Genomic DNA, 26327 nt, shown 5'->3' with positions numbered 1-26327 from the left:
CCTATTAGCCCCATCAGATGAATCTGTAAGACACAGTCTGTGAAAGGGGTGGGATCAATGTTACTATAATCCAGCAGCAGGAGGATGACCTTGTAGAGCGTCCCGGCAGGACCTAGTGCTCATTAAGCAGAATGTAAGCGTTTGAAAGCCCACGTGGGTCAACTCCTGTTTCCTGAATCTGCCCATTACAGAATTGCCTGAGCGGCTCTAGAGAGGTTAGTGTTTCTTCGAACACCTCCAGGGATCCCACAATGGATAGGACAGCTCTCTGGAGTAGTGTAAGAGTCAGACAGATGGGCACCAAAACCATATTGACCTTCTGAAAGATGGAGGTCTGGAGTTTCCTGGTCCTCCATCGCACTGGTGGACCGAAGTGTTCTGACGCTAGGAAAGTGGAGTAACAGATTTTAGAAGATGAGAGTAAATGGGCAACATGTCAGAGTAGCTGTACACCACCAATCATGCGAGTGTGTGCTAATTGACCTGAGCAGTACCCTTCCAATGGCCCGGGTGTATTCAGTCACAGTAGATGGTTGCAGCAGGCTAGTGTTCTACAGAGATGGCCTCAGACTGAGAAGCCTGGCACCCTGATCTTTAATTGGTCACCTTAGTACTGGCGAGAGAGAAGATAAGACCTTTTGGTTCACCATGAGACTGCGATGGTGTTTCCAGAAGACACATATGTTCACTCGAGCAGGGAAGGAACAGAGCTAAAGAAGCTACTGGGACTAGGGGGGCCAGTATGATGGAAACTGTGACCTAAGAAGTAAGAACTAGGCCTCCTTATCAAAATGTACCGGGTGAGAAGGCTCCTGGAGGAAACAGTCAGAACAACGTGGGCAGAGCCACGGTGTTCCGACAGGTTGGAGTAGTTGTTTGAATTAGGGGTTAGGGTTTTAAATCTCAGGGCAGGGAAAGGGGTTGGAATAGTTTTAAGGACAGCACGGGGTGGGAAGTTGGGGTAGTGTATGTTAAGGGGCAAGGTTTTAGGCCTCACGGGAGGGTAATGGGTAGTCGGGTCGTTTTTAGGGCTAACGGGAGGGTGGGGTAGCTGTTAGGGCTCGGGAGGGTCGGGTTGGTTTTTAAATTAGGGGTTAGGGTTTTAGGCCTCAGGGCAGTGAAAGGGGTTGGGGTAGTTTTAGGGACAGTGCTGGGTGAGAGGGGTAGGGTAGTGTAATTTAGGGCAGGGGGAGGGGGATCAAAGTAGTGGCGACCTTAGCCACACATATCCCTACCATTCATGCCTTTGCCAAGGCATGTGTGGTACAGGAATGCATGGTTAAGAACCATTCCTGGTTCAGGCTGCGTGGTAGAGGCAGACATGGTTATGTAATGCGTGCCTCTATCATAAAACCATGTCCTGGGCATTCATTCGTATATCTCCCGTGTGAAAGGGCCTACCTGCATCAAACTTTGTTTGGTCCACTATCAAAACAACTTGACACTCATGAGAGAGAAACAGATCTGGACTTGAAACAAAAATCAGCTCTGGCAAAAATATTCAAACCAGCCCTTCACTACAGGTGGTTACAGTCCCCATTGGATGTGGGACCTTCAATGGTTGGGTTATGGCAGCCCAACCTGATCTGAGAAAGGTTGCATAGCATTGTAGCCCATTGTGAAAATCAAAGAGAGGCAGAATGGCAAGTCTGAATCTGGATGGAACTTGTGTCATTTCGGGGAGAGAAAAAAAGTTTATGGACTGCGTAAATCTAAGTGGAGTTACCAAGGTTGTTGGGAATGTTGTGCTTCTGTTAACTAGAAAAAAAGGAATCAACACAAAAAAAAATCGGCTCTGTCACCCACCAGTGAGATGCTGAGGAGCCTCCCCCTAATAGCTTACACAAGATTGTGCTGTCTCTGGTCACAGTCTTGCTGCAAAAATTGGGATGTATTTAATATTTATTAATCTATAGCAAATCCATTCAAAGTGTAGAAAAAACTCCAGTGAATAGTTACATAATGTTAATGCCCACATTTGCAAATCTTGAGTTATCTATGCAAGTAACTGCTCAAAATAAGTGTATGGGTGGAGAGCAGCTGGTGGTGTATGTTTGCCAACTTGCACAATGCTGCTTTAGGACCTGGTTATGGTGCAACAAATCAATTCTTATAATGCACTTCAATTTCAATCACATACTAGCGTCATTTCACAATCATGACCTGCGATACGACTTACCTTGCCAATATGTGACAGAATTTTATCTTGTACTCTGTAGCATAGAAAACATTGTACCAGCTGTGCAATTATTTATTTTTATCAATGGCTGGCTCTCCTGTTTTTATTATGATGCAGCTTTAAAATATCAATGAACAAATAAATTCCTAAATATCGGTTGCAGTGACTGGTTTATGTGCAATTACTTGGGAGAATTGTTTTTTATTGTAACAGGTCAGTGGGGAGTCACAGTATCGATGTTTTAATGCCTCTCTTCGACAATATTGACTCTCCAATGTTGTCTTACACTATATCATCCAGGTACATACATACAAATTTAGAAGAGTAAATCTACCCTTCTCTATCCATCCCATGACAATCTTCAGTTTGACGCCCTACACGCACCAGATGTGTCCAGATGATGGTCTCATGCTTACTGTGCCTTAAGGATCAAGCTATACTTTGCAAACAGGGTGAAACTGGTCTGGGGTTGCTTGTGTCCCCCTCTGGAAGGGTCTTGGCATGAAAAGTTAGACTGTCCAGGTGGAGTCGGGCCAAGACTGATTTGGATATGGCTGGTGTCTGTCTTGAGTAGCACAGTAGGAAAAAACACAATTGATTACAGTATGCCGCCCAGTAATTTGAAGTGGTTGGATTAATTGAAGCATTCCATTGATCAGCTTTTTGATTTCTTTTGTGGGGTTATATGCCAGAAAAACGTATACAGAAATATCATATCATGAAATGTTGTTTACAAAAATATAGGTCTATTTAGTGTAGCTTTTCTACTCCAATAGGGCAGCATATTTAGGACACAATATTTATGTTGGTACCACACCCACTGGGCATTCACCTAATATGTGTAGATTTTCTAGTCCAAGAGGGTGATATTTGGAAGACAATATTTATGTTGCTACCACGTCTGTTGTAGATGTTGTTGAATGTGCAGACAGGAAGCATTACAGACAGGAGCATAACGTTTATGTAGACTGGAGAGGTTGGCAAATGGGGAAATATTTACAGATTCACACAGACCTCAAAGGAAGAGAAATGGGAAAAATTAAAACTGCTTAGCTGCCTCATCTTCCTGCTGTTCAAAAAAATTAATTTACACAACACTTGTCCTTTGAAAATTGCACTGGACTACCCAACTACCTCAAATTTCTATGTGTCCCAAACTAATGATGTCTCCATGCTTCTTGAGCAGTTTTATGAGTACTTTTTTTAGGTGCAGCGCTTGAAGGTGTCACTTGCCCTTACAACAAGTGGTTTGAAAGTTTGTTTTGGGCTATTGTTATTCTCACTGTAACTTTCTGCCTTGTATTTTGCAGTTTGTGACACACCTGTTGCGTCCTTGCAAGCTGACTTGTATTTCTTTGTTTTACCAGACTGATCTTGTTGAGTCGGCTCAACCTTGTGAGTCTCTCTGTGTTTGCCTGCCTCATCTGGTGGTGGTATCTGATACTTTTGGCTAGTGGTTCTTTTCGGTGTATCCATACTGCTCTCAAGCCGTTTGCCTTGTTGCTGCGAAGCTGTGTCTGGTTGGCCTTTTTGCATTCCATGTATTGCTGGAGTTTGAGACTTGGGTGACTTCCTCTCGGCTTTTGCCAGGCTATCTTTTGGCTTTGTTGCAACTTTAGATTCGCTTGTTCGTGATTTAGTGGGTATTTTCTTATGCTTATGGATGTTGTGAGTTGCTCCGGTTCCAGGTAGTGAAGGAAGACCTTTCTTAGTACTTGCCTCATTGTCTTTTGTAGATGCCACTGAGAGTGTTTCCAGAACATTTGGGAGATGAGGCACTGTTCTTGAAGTTTCTATAGCAGGTTCCACATTATAAAATGCCCTTGCATGTTTGTGAGATAATGATGGGATATTTACTGAGACTTCTTCGACTAGGAGCATTTTTTGTGTTCCATGGCTGGGAGTGCTGTGCATTGTGGGAGATGGCCCTCCATCCTCCATGGTGTTGTTTGGGCCCGTTTTGCCAGCCTCATTAATAAGCTCCTTGTGTGTGGACGCTGAAGAAACTTCTGGAGTGACAAATAAAGGCGGGCTTGTCAAAGAAGTTGGTTGGCAAACAACACTGGAATGCGACACAGCCCAGAATGTGGGTGGAGCCCCGTATTCTGCCACCTTGCGATCATCCCTACAGTTTTCACTCTGTTTTGTTGTATCCGCGTTGCAGCCGACAGGAGCCCCGCTGTCACTCGAGACAGGGAGTCTCTCCAAAGCAGCAGCCAAGCTAAGTCCCTCGTTCGAGAAGTCTATTTTAGTATCAGTCATGTCTTTGAAAATATCTCTGACCTTGGGCTCGTCACACACCAGCGCGCCCGCCTCTTCTCTGTCGTGCCCACCCAGCACTATGCCACCTGGTAATTCAGACTCCGGTTCCATATTATGTTTATTATCGTCACTAATCGGCCCACTTTGTCTTTGAGAGCCACTCTCTTGCCCTTCATTCACTTTGTTTAATACAGAGGTCTCAGGTAGTTTGCGTGTGCGTTCCATATTAACGGCGCGCCGTGTCTCACTTTTAGCGGCCATCTTGGCACGTTTCCCTTCAGCGCTGCTCTGCCCTTCTATTTCTGTACCAGGTTTTATGTCACTACGACAGTAGGAATTATTTGTCTCCGCTTTTTGCGTAACAGGAACCTCAAGTGCCCGTGTGATGTCTTTTCTATCCTCCATATCGCCTTTCTTTGCTTTTGGCAGGTCACTGCTAGGTTCTGTTTTTTTGGCAGACCAGCTCCCTGCTTCCGTTATTGGTGTCCCCTCGTTCTTCACTCCCGTCTTTGTTTCCGCCTTTTCCACAACTTGACCCTTAAGTGCCCTTTTCAGTGGTTTTTCATGTTCTATGTCAGTCGTCTTTGGTTTTGGCAGTTCAGTGCCAGGCTCTCTGTTTTTGGTGGAGCTGCGCCCCTTTTCCGTTATCTGCGTCCCCTCGTTCTTCTCTTGCACATTTGTTAGAGTCTTTTCCCTAAATTGACCCTGTGGTGCCCTTTCAAGTGGGGTTCTGCCCTCCATGTCTTTTCTCAGTGCTTTAGGGCTTTCCTTGCCAGGTTCTAGCTTTTTGGGGGTGTATTGACCTGCTTCCGTTATTTGTATCCCCTCATTCATTTCCCCTTTATTTGTTTGTGCCTTTTCCTTAACTTCACCCTTAAGTGTCATTTTCAATGATGAACTATGCTCCATGTCTGCTATCATTGGTTTAGGCCTTTCGCTGCCAGGGTCTGTGTTGTTGGTAGAACAAGGCCTTTCGTTTTTTACTTCTTTAGTATCAACTATATTGTTTGTCAGGATCTCACTGGGAGGTTGAATTGAATCTGTTCCCCTGAGCTCAGTTGACCCTAGGTCTGATGCCCATTTCTCATCTGGGAGCCCATTGAGCACTTCAAGGCACCGATCTGACTCCACCTTCTCAGTCATGTCTTCGAGTGGCTTCTGAATATCAGCAATGCTGGACAGGGTGGGTTGCCCACTTTGTGCCACATTCCCATTCAGTATTGTGTTTGATGGTCTCTCTCTCTTCCCATGCTTCATCGTGTTTCCTGGTGTTCCGTTGGTATGGTTTATGTCACTGGTGCTTTGAGGATCACTCATTTCTTCAGTCTCAAAACTGTCATTATTCGTCTTCGGAGGTTGAGTCAACTCTCCTATCTCTTCTGGGAAATGGCCGCCATGCTTGACTTGACCTAAGCATACACTATTACTCTTCTCTAGAACTTCTGTTCTATTGGCATCTGTTCCTCCACTATGTAAAATAACCAAGGTGTTGCCTGGTGTATTTCCAGCTTGTTTGATGGTACCAGTAGAGCAGGATACAATTTGCGAGCTCACACTTTCAGTGCTACACATCAGCAAGGTGGGAGGGCAGCTTATGATAGACACAGCATGAAATGAGGGTGGGGGGACTTCTGTGCACACCATATGTTGGATGGCAGGTCGATATATGTTGGTGACAGCATCTGTGGTGATATGTAACCCTCCAATTTCTGCTTTGCATATTTGCCTTGTTTTTTGCATTTTCTTGCTCTTACCACCAGCGGGTGCCAGAGATTTGTTTAGCTCTGTCACTGAGCACAGGGAACTGGTTTGCTCAAACGTTTCTTTTAGTTTTGACAGCACCAAATTCTTGCTGATTCTTTTTGGCAGACTACTCTTCGAAGACATTTCTTTCCTGACACCAGTGTTCTCTTTTTCTTTCTCTTCTGCTACAATAAACTTGCGTAGAATATTTTTTACTGCATTTTTTCCCGCAGGATGGGTCCACCTTATGCGGTCAGATGGCATTTTGTTTTCTTCCACTGCCTCCTTCTCTTTCTTTTCTCTTGCTCTGTCAATTTTGTAAATATTGATGGCTATGCCTCCCCTGCTGACAGACTGCTTTTCTTTAAAGATGAGTTTCCCAACTTCTCTCGTCCTCTTTATTGGAGGGTCGCGGTTTGGATTCATAAATTTGGACTGCAAAAGCTGGAACCTAGTTGGGCGTTTGGCAGTGCTGTTGATGCTGATGCTGTTGTTGTTCGATTTCAGATGTTTTGTGGTGCCAATAGTCTTGCTGCTTGTGATGTCAGAGGTGGTGGGTGTCTTGCTCTTCTGCTGCGTCACCCACCCAGCAAGCTCCGTGATGTAGCAGAGAAGACTGCGGAGAACAGCAAGGTCTCCAGCGTTGCCTGGTCTGCTGATTTTTTTCTTGAGCAACAAAGGGTCTACCAGCCTGTTATCTTCATGAAACTTTGAACGCTTGGCACTGTATAAAAGAAAACGAAGGCTCTTTTGAGGTCACTGATAATATTAAAAGTTATTTATCACATTCATGCTACATGCTGCATTGTTGAAGCGATTCCAATACACTGGTGACATCAGTTGCCTGTCACTTGCATTCAACATTTCAGAACGATTCAGACAAGAGTGCTAACATCTGAGAAGATTGGTTTTTCTGCATGCCTTTACTGGGTAACAACTTAATTTAATGGAATATTTACATCTGGGTTTGCACAAAAAAGTAACAATCATATTTTTTATAAGTGATTACAGAGAGATATGATTACGCGCCAATAATGCTTAAAAACTTGTGATTAAATATTGAGTTCTGTTTTTTTCCTCTGTGTTTTTAATGGTAAATTCGCAACAAACAACCCCCCTGTTTAAATTACTATACCCTGGATATTCTGAACCCTGACTGGGCAGTTTGCTGGCTTCCCATTGGTCCATACTTTGAGCAAATGGGAAACCATAGATGGGACTGAGGCATATTGTCCATTTCCATTTTCTAGATGACTACTGCCTTGTTTGAAATATTCTCCTCTCTTCGAGGAGGATGGAGTCCCAAGGTCTCCAAGGCTTAAATCATATTTCAAGAGATGGGCTATTACTTTTATACCACTTCCTAAGCTGTAAGCTTTCATGTTAAGGGCACACATTTGAAAAGCTAAGCACGTGGTTTTGGGAGAAAAGAGTAGCAGGCTGGCTAAAATCCTCAAGGATTTCAGGAAGGACTAGAACTTATAGCAAATAGTGCTTGCTAAAACTCTCAAACCTACAATTGCCCACTTTGTTGCTATACTTAGTAATGTGGTTGGGTATCAATCAATCAGTATTTGTATAGTGCAAAACTATTACCCCTAGGGTATCTGGGCATTGAGGTCACCTGTCTGCATCGAAGCAGGCCGTAAGTCGCTTCTGTAGTCCGCCAGAGAGGGTGCCATTTGGAGGTGGAGGGTGTGAGGTAATTCCAGGTCATGGCAGTGATATAGAAGAAGGAGTGTCCACGCTGCAGCTATTATGGATGCAGGAGGTGTGTGCGCGGGCGAGTGAGGCAAAGTGCACGCTTCTTGTGGGCAGGTGGAAGTTCATACGATTGTTGATGATGGATGGTCCCTGGTTGTGTAAGGCCTTGTATGCATGCATGAGGATCTTGAACTGGCATCTTTTCTGAATGGGTAGCCACTGGAGGTTTCTGAGGTGAGCGTTGATGTGGGTCTGTTTGGGGAGCTCTAATGTGAGTCTGGCTGTGGTGTTCTATGTGGTCTGAAGTCTCTTGAGGAACTTGGTGGGAATTCCAGCGTAGAGAGCTTTGCCATAGTCGAGGTGGCTGGTGACAAGGGCCTGTTCTGGCTTTGAAGGGGTTCTTTGTGAGTGAGAGGATGAGCTGGGTGTCATCAGCGTATGAGAGGAGATGTCCTTGGGAGCTGAGGTGAAGGGAGGTAGTTGGGTGCTCTTTGTGCGTCCTGAGAGGAAAGAGGTGATCCATTTGAGGGCTTGTTGCCGAATTCCAATGTTGTGGAGTCAGTCGATGAGGATGTGATGGGAGACGGTGTTGAACGCCACAGAGCAATTGAGGAGCATCAGGGCCACCATTTCTCCTCGGTCGAGGAGAATCCTGATGTTGTCTGTGGTGGGGATCAGTGCAGTCTCAGTGCTGTGGTTGGCCCGAAATCCTGATTGTGAGGCATCGAGTAGTTGGTTTCGCTCCAGGAAGTCGGAGAGGTTTTGGTTGATGTACTTGGGCTGGGTATGGGAGTAGGGAGATCAGCCTGTAGTTTTGAAGTCGCTGGGGTCGGCACAGGGTTTCTTTAGCAGGGGTCTGACCTCAACCTGTTTCCATACATCTGTGAAGGTAGCTATGGAGATGGAGACACTGAGGACATTGGTGAGTTCTGTGCCAATTATATTTTCTCTGGCGGCGAAGAGATAGTGGGGTTAGGGGTCGTTGGTTGCCCCTAAGTAGATGGAAGACATGATGGTAGTGGTCGTCTGAATGTCGAGTGGAGGCCAGGTTGTTATGGCTGGGCCAGTGTTTGCTGGATGGATGAGGTTGTCGAGGCTGAGCATAGTAGGTTGGGGTCGAAGTCGTTGTAGATGGTGGCAACCTTGCTGTGGAAGTAGTCTGAGAAGGTGTTGCAGAGTTGTTGGAAAGGGTGGACATTGTTTTCTGTGGCTGCCTTGTTGGAGAATTCTTTTATGATTTTCAAGTTCCTTAGTGAAGTTTGACACGGCGTTGATGCTGTCAGTGATGGCTGCTTTTTGGCCTCCTTGATGCGCCAGTGGTAGTCGCTGAGTGCTGTTTTGTATGTGGCTCTGCCGGAGGGGTCCTTGATGATGTGCCAACGCTTCTCAAGTCGGAAGCAGTTTTGCTTGGTGGTTTGAAGCTCTGGGGTCTACCACCCGGCTTGGCTTTAGGTTCTACTGGTTTTGCGGTTTCAATGGGGGACTATGTAGGTGCATTTGTTGATCCATGCAGAGAAGTTGTAGATGGCCTGGTAGAGTTTGACTGTTGTGTCGAGTGGTGTGGTGCTGAGAGTCTACATCCTTTGGCTCTCGGTTACCTTGCTCTAGCAAAGGTGGGTGGCGGTGTGGTGCGTGGTGATGATGTGTTGGGAGTCAGAGGTGGTGAAGTGGCGATTGCATGGTCGGTCCACGTGTGCTCCAACGTGTGAGTGAATTTGATTCTGTTGGAGGGTGTGCCCTGCTTTGTGTGTAGTTTCGGTGACTAGTTGGGTGAGGCCAATGTAGTTGAAGGTTCTTCAGGAGAGAGGTGGAGTTGGTGTCCTTAGTGTCCTTGATGTGAAAATTGAGATTGCCGAGTAGGACGTAGTGGAGGTAGTTGATGGCGAGGCGGCGATGATATTGGGGATGGTGTTGCAGAAGGCTCGTCTGGGTCCTGGTAGTCTGTAAGCGAGGATGCCTCTTATTGTTGTTTTGGTGTCAAATTGTATTCAGAAGCTGAGGTGCTCCATGAGAGGCATTGGGTCGTCATTCGAGGCAGTGTGTTGGATGGATTCTTTTAATATTATGGCGATTCTCCCTCTGCGTTTGTTGGGGCTGTCTCGGTGTACCATCTTGTAGCATTCAGGTGTGGCGATGGCGATCACAATGTCAGGGTTCGAGGTGGGGTTGAGCCATGTCTCAGTGATGAAGGCCACGCCTGGGGTGAGGGTGGTGATGGTGTCCCATATTTCCATGGCATGTTTGCTGAGGGATCGGGCATTGAGCAGGATGCATTGGAGTTGTTCTGGGTTGGTAATGGTCTTCTGGGTGGTAGCGTTGTAGAGTCAAGGGTGGGAAAGCATTCCTATGTGGCAGGCGAATCGGCACTGGTGGCAGGAGAAGAGTCCTTTGGTAGATTGCAGAGAGGGCGTGAAGTAGTGGGTTTGTGGCGTCCGGAGTTGAGGGCCAGGAGTTTCTTGGTGGAGTAGCAGCAGACTGTGGGAGGACCAGGGAGCCTCCTTAAATAGTCCTGGGAGGTGGCAAGGGCCAGCCCGGAGGGTGGGAGCTGGGAGCGAGAACTGGCGGGAGAAGTCGGCAGCCGGAGGAAACACTCGGGGAGAATATATAGACTAAACCAGTACCAAGCACACCAAAAGAAAAGTGAATGGACACCAAATGAGACCAAAATAAAAACAAGATAGTTCAAAATAAAAACATATAATGTACAATTACTGTGAAGTTAGGAAGGGAAAAATGTTGCAGTGATGGCAGTGCGGGATCCCTAAAGTAGGCGTGAACCTGGGGGCTCAGAGACTGAGGAGCGGTCAGCAAACAGAGCCAAGCAGCCGATCTGCGTTAGCAGTGGGAGTGGCGAGGCAAGACCACAGAGGTCCAGGGCAGCTCACAGGGGGCGTTAGTGGACTTCATAAATAGTCCTGAGAGGTGGGAGGGGCCGGCGGTAGGGCGAGACGGCGGGAACTGGCGGGAGAATTGAGCGGCAGGAGGAAACACTTAGTGAGAGTAAACGGACTAAGCCAATACCAAGCAGACCAAAAGAAGTAAATTGACAACAATGTGAGACCTGGTCTGGTCCTAAGAGAAGAAGAAAGGAACGTGCTGATCCTTTGAAAGCTTGAGGTCATCACATGAAGAGTGGAGAGGTGTAGTGTTGCAGAGAGTAGCACTGACCTGCCCATACAATAAAGTTAATTGTATTAATCAGAATTACGTTTTGTGAATGTAGAGTGGGAGATTGTTAATGATCTGAGATTTGATAGAAGAAAAACTACTGAAGTAAGTGTGTGGGTGGTTGGTGTAGGCCTCTCATCTGAAACGTGGTTAAAGCTCCCCAAGATGCCATTCTTTCTAGGGCTCATGGAGGGAGAAAGGATTAGGGTTTTTCAGTTAAAATGCAGGAGCTGCTGGTTACCTTTCAAAGTGGTGGGTCCAGCAAAGTGCCCCACCACCTCCAAAAACACATTTTCGTATACTAAAAAAACACTGCCTCAAAGGCCCAAATAAAAACACACCCTCCCTCCAAATTAAAACAAACTACATGCATTATTCTATACATTCATTAAATAAAACTAAAGTGCACTTACCCACAGGCTTTGTGTCCTCCTCGCTGTCCTTCGAAGCCTATGGAACGAAGAACACCCCCTAACCAATCCTTTAGCTGCTTTCATGCTGCTTGAGAGCAGTGCCAGTAATTAGATGAGCAGTTTGGCCAAACGCTCCTTCAGGCTCTAGAGGCCTCTGCTTGGTCTCCACCCAGCTGCCCAAGACAGCTGGGTGGGGAACTTCAAAGTGTGCATGTCACTTTGGCTGGCAAAAGACCGCCGGCCAAAGTGACATGCACACTTTGAAGTGTGTGGGCACCACTACCCCAGTCCTCCTGCTGCCAATCGGCTCAAGGACACACCCTCCTGGCTCACGGGCAGGCTCATGGCTGTGGCTCGCCTTGGTTGAAAAAAAAATGGTAATGAAATAATTCCATTGCCATTTTATTTTTAACACTTCGTGCGACACACAGCGGGCGGAGGGTGACACTCCTCCACCCTCATAAAGAAACTGCAGCTGTTAGGACGATGAGAACTAATATACCTCCAGGGGAAATAAGAGTTGGGATCCCTGCTCTGTGGGATTCCCAGGTGGGTCTTGCATGATGTCTAAATGTTCCCCATAGAGAGTAAGGGCAGGGCAGTTAGGTAAAATGCTGGACAGGGAATCCTCACCTATATGTGAAAGGTCTTCCTCTGGGGATACCTGACTCTTTTCTCAGATTTTCGAAGACATTCTGGGCTCTTGCTATAGACATACTGTCAAGAGCTAGTCTTCTTAGGTACCCATAATAAGTCTACTTTGTTCGGAGGTATGCCCTACTATATCCAGATGCAGTGTCAGATTGTAATTAGGAGTCTTGTGGTGCTTCAGAAAATAATGTGGGGCAGAAAGGAAAAAAATGAAGACCAGAAAAACCTTCAAGACTCTAAGAGGGAGAAACACTCGTTCGGCATCCAGGAATTATCTGATTTTTGTGCTTGGCCCCAGTGCAATACACGGGACGGTGAGAAGTTTCAGACTAACACAAGAAAACAATGTTTCAAGAGATTTTAACTGCTGACTTGCTCTCTGTCGGTTGTTCACAGTGCATAGCACGGGACTGACGCATTAACCAACATTCAGAAGTAAACAATGGCCTAATAGGCATACATAAGGACGCATTCTTACCTGGGGAGAATCCACCTTATTTGATAGTACGGAATGCGAAAATTTGCCGGTGTGGTCAGGTTTTTTTGGGGGTTTTTTGGGACTATTTTAACATAAAATTTTATTGGAAAGAAAACAGAGTCAGTAAATCAGTCACATTTAGAATGATACAATAGAAGCAAGATACAAAACAAATATATGGGTACATCAGCGCACAATTCGAGCTAAAGGTCCATCTCTGTCCATGGCTAATTCCAACGTCGGAGAGTCACATAATTCTCCACGGTATTTATTCCAGTGTCCCCACTTCTTATCCCACTTTGCAGGGCAGCCTCTAAGTTTATACATTGTTTTTTCGGCGAGCATACAGCGGTCCATCTCCGCCATCCAACCAACCACAAGTGGTCTTTCAACAGAGCTCCATTTCATAGCTATTGAGCGTTTGGTAAGTAGGAAACCCAGCCGCCCACTGTAATTCAAGGTCATTTAGGTCCGTGGCCCCCCATATATTAAGGACACATTCCTTCGGTGATAGCGGAACTGGCTTTCCCAGGGAGTTTCTCATCTTTCAAACAGCCCCCCCCCCAGAATTGTTGCATTATCGGACAGTCCCACAAGACATGATAGAAGGTGCCAGATAAGCTGCAGCCCTTAAACACAGGTCGTCGGGACGCCTGTCGATTCTAGCCAATAATGTAGCAGACAGGCCCTATGTAGTACCTTCAATTGAATCAACCGGAACCTATGGTTGATTGCTGTCTCTCTAGGGGACATTAGGGCCGCCCGCCAGTCCTCTTCTTCCAGGGGACCTAGGTCTGCTTGCCATTTGTCTTGCAGGGGCTGAAAAGTATCAGGGAGATATTTACATACTTTTTGGTAGGTGTAAGAGATGGCCTTCGAGGGGAGAGGTTCCGAAAGCAGTCTGTCCTCCAAGGGGGAGGTCTCAGGTACGGAGGAGAGATCGGGTATGGCAGTGAGGATAGCATGTCTGATTTGGAGGTAGCAAAACAATTTGGTTCGTGCGAGGGAGTGCTTGGTTCGTAAATCCTCAAATGTCAGTATTTTGCCTTTGTGTATTAGGTCTCCCACCGTCGGTATTCCTATCGTGTCCCAGCGGTCGAATTCCAAATGGAAGCAAAGGGAGCCTAACTTTTGCGATGACCACAGCGGCGTCGCTTTGGTGATTTTGTCCGACCAGCCCAGACACCTGTTGGCCCTATGCCAGATTGTGACTGTTTGTGCCATTGGTCCCACGTACCTGTCCCTGACTGGTTTACTGTAAAGGGCCCGAGGTAGCCCTCGTGCCCCGTCTGGCATCTGTCTAGGTGGAAGGCTGGATTCAGGGGTGACCCATGGATCCAGTGGTTGGTGGCCACCAGCTGTGATGACCAATAGTAAAGACGCAGGTTAGGCAAGGTGATGCCCCCATCATACCAACTGTGGGTGAGCTTTTGGAGGGCAATACGGGCCGTCCTGCCGTCCCACAGCAGGAGTCGTATGTCACTGTCCACAGCGTTGAAATAGGAGTCAGGAATCGAGGGTGTGTGCGGGTTTAATCAAGTCGTAATTTTCCACTGGCATACATAAGGACGCATATTTATCTTGGCAGAATCCACCTCATCTGAGATTACTGAACGCTGAAATTTGCTGGTGTGTGCAGGTATATTTAAGCCACAATTTTCCATTGCCCTGATGATGAATGAAACGCGTTTGCTGGAGTGTCTATGTCTGATTACTTTTATAAATTTGGAATAAAGAAAATATTTTTACATCAATATCTGACTGTTGGACTTTATGATCTGAGCACCCCATTTGACATTTAAACAATTCTTTGATCTTGAGCACAGTGACGTCACCCAACGGCTGGCGTTGGGGTTGGTTGCGCGGCAAACTCACTAATTGGAACTGGGGTGGGGTGCGGAAATAGTGGTCCACCGTTGCTCCATTGGACATTTTAAAAACCTTCAAACTGTCCAAGTAAGGCAAGGGGCAGGAGAATAAGGCAGCAGAAACTGGAAAAAGTGCAAATTACACTGAGTCCAGTGAGCGAGCAGTCACAAATAAATAATTGCTATACAACTGGACTTAAAATAGACTTCCCCTTTATAGAACTAAACAGGATGTGACATAGTTCAGAAAGTGGTTTGGCTATCTTGGATTGGGTTAAAAAATATATATTTACAATTCATAACATATCAACAGGAAACCAGATAGGCAAAACATAATTTGCAATACAGTATACATTTGTTTAAACTGTGGTGCTCTAACCCAGTGATTACACTATTTTTCCCGCATGGGGCCTACCATTGAGCTGGCATGCAGGGGAAGTCGTTCTAGAATCCTCAACGCGGCTTGAGTAAGCAGCAGGGCTCGAGTCAGGGGCACAGGTAGGTACACGGCGTCCCCCCACTCTTTTCACAGGATGTATGCCGTCCCCCCTGCCAAGAAGCTGGGCCCCACAGATATATGCTGAACGTGTCCCGGTATAATTTTCAGACACCAGGACACGTTCGGCATGTGACGTCATGGGGCCATTTGCATATTGTCAGTCCCCCCACTTCTTTTTATAGGACTTGTGCCCTGGTGAGCAGACAAATGCAAAAACAACAGTTGATGGACAGAATGCAGAACAATGTCATACATTCACCCCAGTACAGAGATCTGGGCCTAAATCAATCTTTTTTTGCATTCCGCACCACCCCAGTTCAGACATGGCCATATGCAAATCAGCCTTGACCCTGTGCCTCATGGGAACAGTCCAGCCCAAACTGCCAAGCCATGTCTTTCCTGGACCGGAATCCAGCATCCTAGGACCGGTTTCTGGCTATCAGCCTTCATCAGCCAGGATAGCTTGACTCCAGTGGTGTGGAGAGCATGGGACTCACGTCTGAGCATACCCATCCCACTCGGGTGACAAATGCAAAAACAACAGTTGATGGACAGAATGCAGAACAATGTCATACATTCACCCCAGTACAGAGATCTGGGCCTTAATCTATTGTTTTTTTGCACTCCGCACCACCCCAGTTCAGACATGGCCATATGCAAATCAGCCTTGACCCTGTGCCTGTGCCCACTTGTGGGACACCCCCGCGCCGCACGGCCACCAGCTGCTGCGTGTGCCCCTTGCCTGCCCTCTGCCTCGCTGCTGCCTCGTTTGCCGGTTGCCGGCTGCCTCCACTGCGGTTGTTATTGCCTTGTTTTGTCGATAATTTGTGCCTGTTTTGTTTTATTTCATTTTGCCCGTGTTTTGGTTTTCCTTGTTTTGTCGATAATTTGTGCCTGTTTTGTTTTATTTCATTTTGCCCGTGTTTTGGTTTTCCTTGTTTTGTCGATAATTTGTGCCTGTTTTGTTTAATTTCATTTTGCCCGTGTTTTGGTTTTCCTTCCTTGTTGTCCGCCTACCTCGCCGCCCTCCCTTCCCGCCACCGCCGCTTTTCCCCGCCCCTTTTCTATTCTGTACCCTCCCCGCTCCCGCCTCCCAGCTGCTCCGCCCACCCGCGCACTTCGCCTTAAATGGCGACCGTGCGAACGTGCAGCGGTCACGCGCAGCGGGCGCGCCGATTGTGCGCCGAAGGCGCGCCAAAGGTAAGCCCGTCCGCGACCGGACCGCGCCCTGTGCCAGGACCCCTGGCCCACGAGGACCCCGACCGACCCGCCTGACGTACTCCGCCGCCACCCTCACCGCTCTCAACACCAACCGACTCCCAGAATGCCATCAAGCCACTCCACGACGTACCCACGGACCTTTCAGCTGCCACGCCTGCAAGTTCACCTGCATCCGGACCAGCCTCGCACCAGCACCCGCCAAGTCGAACACCAGCAGCACCCACCTCAAGTGCATCCTGCTCAACACCCGCTCCGTCCACAGACACGCCATCGAACTCTGGAACCTCCTAGACGCCACAGCCCCTGACGTTGCCTTCATCACGGAGACCTGGATGAACGCCTCCTCAGCGCCCGACATCGCCATCGCTATCCCAGAGGGCTACAAGATCGTCCGGAGGGACCGAAACGCCAACCAGATGGGAGGAGGCATCGCCATCATCCACAGGAGCACCATCCGTCTCACGACCAGCGCCGAACACCTGCATTTCCAGATCCACACCAACCCGAACACCACCCTCAGAGGCACCCTGATCTACCGACCCCCTGGACCACGCACGCAATTCAGCGAGGACATCGCCGACTTCGTCAGCCCGCATGCCCTCCCCTCCGCTGACTACATCCTCCTGGGAGACCTCAACTTCCATCTGGAGAACAACAACGACCGCAACACCAGCACCCTGCTCGACAACCTCGCCATCCTGGGACTCAAGCAACTGGTGTCCACCCCCACCCACCTCGCCGGACACACACTCGACGCAGTCTTCTCTTCCAGCACAGACATCGACTTCAGCCACGCCACAGAGCTTCAATGGACGGACCACAGCTGCGCCCACTTCACCTTCAAGAGAACGACGACCCACCAACACCAGCAACAGGCCGCCAGCAGAAGCTGGAACAAGATCACAGCAGACCAGCTCGCCACCTCCCTGAGCCAGCACCCTCCTGCCAGCTCAGCGAACCCCAGCCAGGCCGCCGACAACCTCACAAAGTGGATCAGCAACTGCGCGGACGAACTCGCCCCACTGAGGACCCCGCCTAGCAGACCCGGCAGCAAGAAGGCCCCATGGTTCACCGACGAACTCAAGAGCTCCAAGAAGAACTGCCGAGCCCTCGAGAAAGTCTGGAGAAGGGAACCGACACCGGACAACAGGACCTCCTTCAAACTTGCCACCCGGAAACACCACCAGCTGATCCGCGCCGCCAAGAAAACAGCATTCAAGGACCGGTTGGACAACAACGCACACAACTGCAAGGAACTCTTCAACATCGTGAAAGAGCTTTCCAACCCCAGCGCAGGAAACAACGACATCACCCCATCGCAAGACCTCTGCAACTCCCTCGCTTCATACTTCCACAACAAGATCGCGGACATACACAACAGCTTCAACAACCAACCAACGCACACCATGACCGAGCAACCACCCCCCACCACCACCCTCCACGCCTGGACCCCGATCAGCACCGAAGACACCATCCGCACGATGAACTCCATCCACTCCGGATCACCGACCGACCCCTGCCCTCACCACGTCTTCAACAAGGCCGACGCTGTCATCGCACCCCACCTGCGAGACATCATCAACACATCCTTCGACACCACCATATTCCCTGAGAGCTGGAAACACGCCGAACTCAGCGCTCTACTCAAGAAACCAACAGCGGACCCCACCGACCTCAAGAATTACCGCCCCATCTCGCTCCTCCCGTTTCCAGCCAAAGTCATCGAGAAGACCGTCAACAAGCAGATGGCCGCCTTCCTCGAGACAAACGGATCCCTCGACCCCTCACAGTCCGGCTTCCGAGCCAACCACAGCACCGAGACCGCCCTCATCGCCGCCACCGATGACATCCGAGCCCTGATGGACAATGGAGAAACAGCGGCCCTCATCCTCCTAGACCTCTCCGCGGCATTCGACACGGTCTGCCACCGCACCCTAGTACGGCGCCTCAGCAACATCGGAATCCAGGACAAGGCGCTGGAATGGATCATCTCCTTCCTCGACGGAAGAACACAGAGAGTCCGCCTACCACCGTACAAGTCAGAGGCCTCCGAAGTCATCTGCGGCGTCCCCCAAGGATCATCTCTGAGCCCCACCCTCTTCAACGTCTACATGAGCCCCCTCGCGGCCATCGTACGCAAACACAACCTCAGCATAATATCCTACGCCGACGACACCCAGCTGATCCTCTCCCTGACCAACGACCCCGCCGCCGCCAGAGCCAACCTGCACGAAGGGATGAAAGAGGTAGCCGAGTGGATGACGACCAGCCGCCTGAAACTGAACTCGGACAAGACGGAGGTCCTCATCCTGGGCTCCTCACCCTCCGCCTGGGACGACTCCTGGTGGCCTCCCGCCCTGGGCACCGCACCCAAACCGACAGACCATGCACGCAACCTGGGCTTCATCCTGGACTCCTCCCTCTCCATGACCAGGCAAGTCAACAACGTCTCCTCGGCGTGCTTCAACATCCTACGCATGCTACGGAAGATCTTCTGGTGGATCCCCACCGAGACCAGGAAGACCGTCACCCAGGCCCTCGTCACCAGCCGACTGGACTACGGCAACGCCCTCTACGCCGGTACCACCGCCAAGCTCCAGAAGAGACTCCAGCGGATCCAGAACGCCTCAGCCAGACTCATCCTCGACATCCCACGAACCAGCCACATCTCCGGACATCTGAGAGACCTTCACTGGCTCCCCGTCAACAAAAGAATCACCTTCCGCCTCCTCACCCACGCACACAAAGCCCTACACGACCAAGGCCCGAGCTACCTCAACAGCCGAGTCAACTTCTACGCTCCCAAACGCCACCTCCGATCAGCCAACCACGCCCTCGCCGCCGTCCCCCGCATCCGAAGAGCGACTACAGGAGGAAGGTCCTTCTCCTACCTGGCCGCCAAGACCTGGAACTCCCTCCCTCCCGACCTGCGCCTGACCCAAGACCACCTCTCCTTCAGGAAGAAGCTGAAGACCTGGCTGTTCGAGCAGTAGCGCCCCCCCCCCCCCCCCCCCCCCCCCCCAGCGCCTTGAGACCCTACGGGTATGTAGCGCGCTTTATAAGTGTCACTGATTGATTGATTGATTGCCTCATGGGAACAGTCCAGCCCGAACTGCCAAGCCATGTCTTTTCTGGACCGGAATCAAGCATCCTAGGACCGGTTTCTGGCTATCAGCCTTCATCAGCCAGGATAGCTTGACTCCAGTGGTGTGGAGAGCATGGGACTCACGTCTGAGCATACCCATCCCACTCGGGTGACAAATGCAAAAACAACAGTTGATGGACAGAATGCAGAACAATGTCATACATTCACCCCAGTACAGAGATCTGGGCCTTAATCTATTGTTTTTTTGCACTCCGCACCACCCCAGTTCAGACATGGCCATATGCAAATCAGCCTTGACCCTGTGCCTCATGGGAACAGTCCAGCCCGAACTGCCAAGCCATGTCTTTCCTGGACCGGATTCAAGCATCCTAGGACCGGTTTCTGGCTATCAGCCTTCATCAGCCAGGATAGCTTGACTCCAGTGGTGTGGAGAGCATGGGACTCACGTCTGAGCATACCCATCCCACTCGGGTGACAAATGCAAAAACAACAGTTGATGGACAGAATGCAGAACAATGTCATATATTCACCCCAGTACAGAGATCTGGGCCTAAATCTATCGTTTTTATGCACTCCGCACCACCCCAGTTCAGACATGGCCATATGCAAATCCGCCTTGACCCTGTGCCTCATGGGAACAGTCCAGCCCGAACTGCCAAGCCATGTCTTTCCTGGACCAGAATCAAGCATCCTAGGACCGGTTTCTGGCTATCAGCCTTCATCAGCCAGGAATAGCTTGACTCCAGTGGTGTGGAGAGCATGGGACTCACGTCTGAGCATACCCATCCCACTCGGGGTGACAAATGCAAAAACAGTTAATGGACAGAATGCAGAACAATGTCATTCATTCACCCCAGTACAGAGATCTGGGCCTAAATCCATCGTTTTTTTGCACTCCACACCACCCCAGTTCAGACATGGCCATATGCAAATCAGCCTTGACCCTGTGCCTCATGGGAACAGTCCAGCCCGAACTGCCAAGCCATGTCTTTCCTGGACCGGATTCAAGCATCCTAGGACCGGTTTCTGGCTATCAGCCTTCATCAGCCAGGATAGCTTGACTCCAGTGGTGTGGAGAGCATGGGACTCACGTCTGAGCATACCCATCCCACTCGGGTGACAAATGCAAAAACAACAGTTGATGGACAGAATGCAGAACAATGTCATATATTCACCCCAGTACAGAGATCTGGGCCTAAATCTATCGTTTTTATGCACTCCGCACCACCCCAGTTCAGACATGGCCATATGCAAATCCGCCTTGACCCTGTGCCTCATGGGAACAGTCCAGCCCGAACTGCCAAGCCATGTCTTTCCTGGACCAGAATCAAGCATCCTAGGACCGGTTTCTGGCTATCAGCCTTCATCAGCCAGGAATAGCTTGACTCCAGTGGTGTGGAGAGCATGGGACTCACGTCTGAGCATACCCATCCCACTCGGGGTGACAAATGCAAAAACAGTTAATGGACAGAATGCAGAACAATGTCATACATTCACCTCAGTACAGAGATCTGGGCCTAAATCCATCGTTTTTTTGCACTCCACACCACCCCAGTTCAGACATGGCCATATGCAAATCAGCCTTGACCCTGTGCCTCATGGGAACAGTCCAGCCCGAACTGCCAAGCCATGTCTTTCCTGGACCGGAATCAAGCATCCTAGGACCGGTTTCTGGCTATCAGCCGTCTTCAGCCAGGATAGCTTGACTCCAGTGGTGTGGAGAGTACCGGACTCGCGTCTGAGCATACCCATCCCACTCGGGGTGACAAATGCAAAAACAACAATTGATGGACAGAATGCAGAACAATGTCATACATTCACCCCAGTACAGAGATCTGGGCTTAAATCCACCGCAAATGTCTGACACCATGTTCTGGACCTGGAACATTAGAGGTATAAATGACCACTGTAAGGCACGCCATACGCCAACAGGTGGAGAACACAGAAATGTGGGTTTGCCCAGATCAGGTGGACATCTGTTTCATCCAGGAAACCCACCTTCTCTCTGCTACCTCCTCCAGGTTGCAATCGCGACATTGGAGCGAGACTTATTCGTCCTTTTATTCTAACTATTCCCGCAGCGGAGTTTCCATCCTACTTCGTAGGGGGCTCCCCTGGCATACCACCCAATCCTTTATTGACTCCAGGGGCTGCAATGTCATTTTAAAAGGGACCCTCCTCACTCAACCCTTAATTCTCGCTGCAATATATGACCCTAATGTCAACACCCCAGAATTTTTTATTAACGTCTGGCAACTTATTTCTTCCCTGGGCCCTTGCCCTCTCCTCTGGGGGACTTCAACATTGCTCCTTCTCAGACGCTCGACCGCTCCGGTCTGAGTGCACAGCACCCTCAGGCCACCTCCCTTCTCGATGTTATCATCTCTGACCACTCTTTGCTTGACATGTGGAGACATACCGATCCGGATCGGCATGAGGGCACTTGATGTCTGGCTCACCGTGGTGCTGGTCCCGTTTGGACCTTTGGCTCACCACACGTGGTGCCGCCCCATGGGGTACATCCCCGGACTATATGCCCGCACCCTTTTCTACCACACTTCCGTGGAGCTGCGCTTACAGCTTCCGCTTTTCACGCGCCGTATGTTTGCTTGGAGACTGCCCCCGCATGCTCTCCGGGATGCTCTCTTCCGGGAGGAGATCCGCACTGCCATTGTCAATTATTTTGAGCTTAATGTCGGCTTGGTGGAGTCCCCTTCCACCCTCTGGGAGGGGTTCAAGGTGGTAATCTGGGGTGAGTGCATTACTAAACAATCTGAAGTGCTATGTTCCCTTTGTGGCACCCTTAAGCACCTCAAGACAGAAATCAAAGCTTTGGACCTCCAACAATCCTTCAACCGACAGCTGGACACTTTAGCTCAGATTCGGGGAAAACATTCTGAATTCCAGGAGGGGCCAGATAGAGAACTAGCATTTTTAGGCAAAGTAGCAAAAGCTTGCGTTATGGGGAGGGCGACCGCCACGGCAAGACCTTGGCCAACTTACTCCGGCACCCCCACGCATCCTCGTATATCACCGCTCTACAGAGTGGACCCTCTGACAGAATTACTTCCCCTTTGGATATAATCGCCCGCTTCTCCGCTTTTTACGCCCAACTTTACTCCGCAGGTGCGGCGCCCTCCCGCAAGACACTTGACTAATATTTTTATAACCTTGAACTCCTATGGCGGGGCAATGCACACCAGGAGTACCTGGACAAACCGCTCACTCAGGAGGAGATTTACGCCGTTATCTCAGGACTTACTGGGGACAAGGCCCCCGGCTCTGATGGCCTCACTCCGACCTTTTATAAACAATATGCACCCCTCTTGGTTCCACACCTAGCCACCATGTATAATGATTCTCTAGAATGCGGGTGCCTCCTCCCTTCCCTTCGGGAAGCCATGCTTATTCTTCTTCTTAAGCCTGACAAATCCCCTGAGCTGTGCGACTCATACCGCCCATTGTCTCTCATTAATATTGACAAAATTTACGCTAAATTACTGGTCTCTCGTCTTCTTCCCCTAATGTTGTCGATCGCATGTCCTGATCAATCCGGATTCATTCCCGGGCGCGCCACGTGGCATAATCTTCGGACCATCTTTGCTGTGCTCCCCCAGATTAACCCGTCTCTTCCTGCTGTTGCAGCAATTTTAGATGCCACTAAGGCTTTTGATACCCTAGAATGGCCTTTCGTCTTCTACCTCCTCCCTAGTCTGGGCTTCAATCCGGACTTTGTGCGCAAGGTCCCGCTTCTCTATACCCTCCCCACGGCCCACATCCATATCAACAGGCACGTCACTGAGCCATTTTCCATCTCGAGAGGCACTAGGCAGGGGTGCCCCCTACCTCACATGCTTTTTGCAATCGCTATGGAACCTCACCACCCGGCTCCGACAACACCCACTCAGCGTGGCCTTGGCTTCGCGGCCCGTGCTCTGGTCGTATCCATGTATGCGGATGATTTCACACTCTATATCACCAATCCGCAGGACAATCTCAGCACTATGACGAGGGAGGTCATGCGCTTTGTGGGCCGCTCCGCCATCCAGGTCAACTGGAGCAAGTCTATTCTCTTCTCCCTTACCGACTCCACCAAACCCTTCACCCCGATTACCCCTTTGTCTGGGTTTCCTGCCCCACCTGATACTTAGGTTTCTGTCTTAGCCGTGACATAGATGAACTTTGGCGCTCCAACTTTAGCCGTACTATGAATTGGTTGTAGTCCAACCTACCGGCTTGGTAAAAACTTCCCCTGTTGCTAGCGAGACGCATTGCTATTGCAAAAATGATCGTCCTACTGACATTGTTATACCTTTCACCTCGCACTTTGTACGTAAATTGAATTCACACATCATTGCACTGGTCTGGACTGGCCGACAACCCAGAATTGCCTACAACATTTTCACACTTCACCTGTCCCTCAGGGCATGGGTGCTCCCGACTTTTGATTATACGCACTGTGCGCCCAAGCCAGTTTTCTTCACTTCTGGCTCCACCCTACCCCCTTCCAACCCCATGTTGCAGTCAAGGCTGATTTTGCTGCCCCTTGGCTGCTCCAGACTGCACTACTTATTACTCCCAGGCCTCCGCGTGGCGAGGTTGACACAGTGGAATGCCTGCGCTGTGCCTGGGACAGACTCTGGATACTTGCGGGCATCTCCACACTTTATGCTCCCTCCATGCCGCTAGCTTGTAATCCGGCGTTTCCTCCCTTACAGACGTCTGGCATGGTTAAACACGTTGCGTCATTAGGCCTTACCACTACTGCTGACCTCTATCCTGACAATACTTTCTTCGCCCTTACTGGAGATACTGGGCCGCTGGATCAGCCTCTCTACTACCAAATTCGAGCTACTTGTAAAGACCTCCACCCCAGGTTTCCGAAGCCCCCACCGAAGCTGTCTGCCCTCAAATTGGTCTACTCTTCTAGCTCCCCTAGTAAGTTAGTCACCAGGCTCTATGCTCTCTCGCTTGCTGCCTCCCCCGCCAGCACCGACAGAGCCCGCACCACGTGGCGTGAAGACCTTGTCAGGGACCTCCCTCAAGACATTTGGCTGTTTTGCTGCAATCAGATAAAGCGCGTGCTGCCTTACTACCGCTTGCAGTTAATCCATTTTAAATATATGCATAGACTATACCGCACTCCTGCTTCATTGCATAGAATAGGGGTCTTAGAAAAGCGATAGGTGTGCGCGCTGCTCCTCCCCTGCTGCCGACTTCTCACACATAGCTTGGCTGTGCCCCAAGGTCTCTACCTACTGACAGGCTGTATGCGCGACCATTAGTGACATCACCTTTGAGAGAATCAATCTTGATCAGTTGGTATGTCTCCTTGGCTATGTCACACATATTCCTAACCCTAGCCGCAAACTTACTGCCATGCTTCTAGTCCTTGCCAAACGCAGGATATCCCTCCACTGGGGCGTAAACCGGCGTCCACAGTAGCTGGTTGGCTGAACGACGCTTCCCATTGTCAAACGTTATTGGGTGAATTTTAGGATCTGATGCCTGCTGCTAGTCATCCCCCTGACATCTGGGCTCCCCTCATTTCTTACTTACAGAGCTCAACTGCCGAAGTCAGCCCCTCGTCTGGCTCCTCAAGCAGTGATTTTCTGGCTCTTACTGATCGCACTTCTGCCGCCGTCCCCCTCACCTCCCTAGCTCCTCTGCTCCCTGTGTAACACGCTCACACTTCTGCTTGGATCTTCGTGCCTGTAATGAGCCTATTTTCATTCATGCTTCCTTTCCTTAACTTTTTTATTTATTTATTTTAGGAGTTTTGTATAGCTCTTGCTAGACCCAAGGGCATCAGAGTGCTTCACAGCAAATACAATAATGTGCAAACAGATGATACAGGAGGAAAGTGGAACATAGGGGTTAGGGGAGGGAAGGGAGCAAGAATTGGGAGAAGTGGCAGAGGAGAGGAGGGTGCAGGCCAAGTCTGATGATCATCCGAGCGCATTAGACAAATCGTTTATACAAAAAAAAGTAAAAAGGTATTGTATACCGTGTCATGCCGCCATGTGCCTGTTTTGTACTGTTTCTTTTTTAAATCAATAAATAAAGTAAGAAGAAAAAAATTGGGGCAGTTTTTTAAAGCAATATTTTTAAGCAATATACGGTTATGTCCGCTGGAACCGTCTGGCTGCGGGATATATAGGTTCACCAAGAACCAGAAGTACCCAGAGCCAATAACTGAGCTGCGTCCTGCAATGATTTTTCATTGTGTACCGGGCATAGAGCAATTCATTTGGTAAAATATAAAGAGTGAAAAATAGGTACCAAGGAAACCTTTATATTTCCGAAACGGGAACATAATATAGAGTTTAGAAACAATGGTTATTTGCACATCTCTGAATTTGTGGGTACCCATACAAGCATGCGAATTAAAGCACATTTTTCAAATTGACTTCTTTTTTACACATTGTCTTACATTTGGAAGGCAGAAATGCAAAGAAAGTCAATTGGTAATGACACTTGTTCTACTATTCTGTCTTCCCCAAGTCTCCCAATATAAATGGTTCCTCACTTGTGTGGGTAGGCCTAGAGCCTGGACAGGAAACGGTCCAACACGCAACATGGACACATCACCTTTTACAGTGAAAACTGACCTTTTTTTGCACTTTGCCTAGCTGTAGATTCTGGGCCTTAGCTCAGCCGACACCTAGAGAAACCAAGCAAACCTATACATTTTAAAAACTAGACACCCAAGGGAATCCTGGATGGGGTGAGAGGTGTGGTTCTAACTAGGTTCTGTTAACCAGAATCCCTTGCAAACCTCAAACTTTGTGAAAAGAACAAGTTTTCCTTACATTTCTGTGATGGATAGTTCTGGAATCTGTGAGAAGCCACAAACTTCAAGCCCCCCAACATTTTTCAAAATCTACCAATAAAAATGGTACCCCACTTGTGTAGGTAAGACTAGTACCCACGACAGGAAACGGCCCAAAACGCAGCGTGTACCGATCACGTTTTTTCAGTGAATACAAAACATTTTTCACCATGTTCCTAGCTGTGGATTTCGGACCCTTAGTC

At 49.2% G+C, this 26327-nt stretch overlaps 1 protein-coding gene across 1 annotated transcript in view; it reads right to left on the bottom strand.

The window, feature by feature from the left end:
* Positions 1–2271: 2271 nt before the first annotated feature.
* ADPRHL1 (ADP-ribosylhydrolase like 1) overlaps positions 2272–26327 on the bottom strand; it is a 555702-nt gene continuing 531646 nt past the window's right edge. The window contains exon 8 of the mRNA XM_086934704.1: positions 2272–6908. Coding sequence (XP_086790830.1) covers positions 3383–6908 — 3526 coding nt within the window. The 3' untranslated portion in view covers positions 2272–3382. The remainder of the gene's footprint in view (positions 6909–26327) is intronic.

Source organism: Lissotriton vulgaris, chromosome 8, assembly GCF_964263255.1.
Source record: "Lissotriton vulgaris chromosome 8, aLisVul1.2, whole genome shotgun sequence".
NCBI lineage: Eukaryota > Metazoa > Chordata > Amphibia > Caudata > Salamandridae > Lissotriton > Lissotriton vulgaris.
Note: the sequence above shows the minus strand (reverse complement) of the source record. Positions and strands in the feature narration are given on the sequence as shown.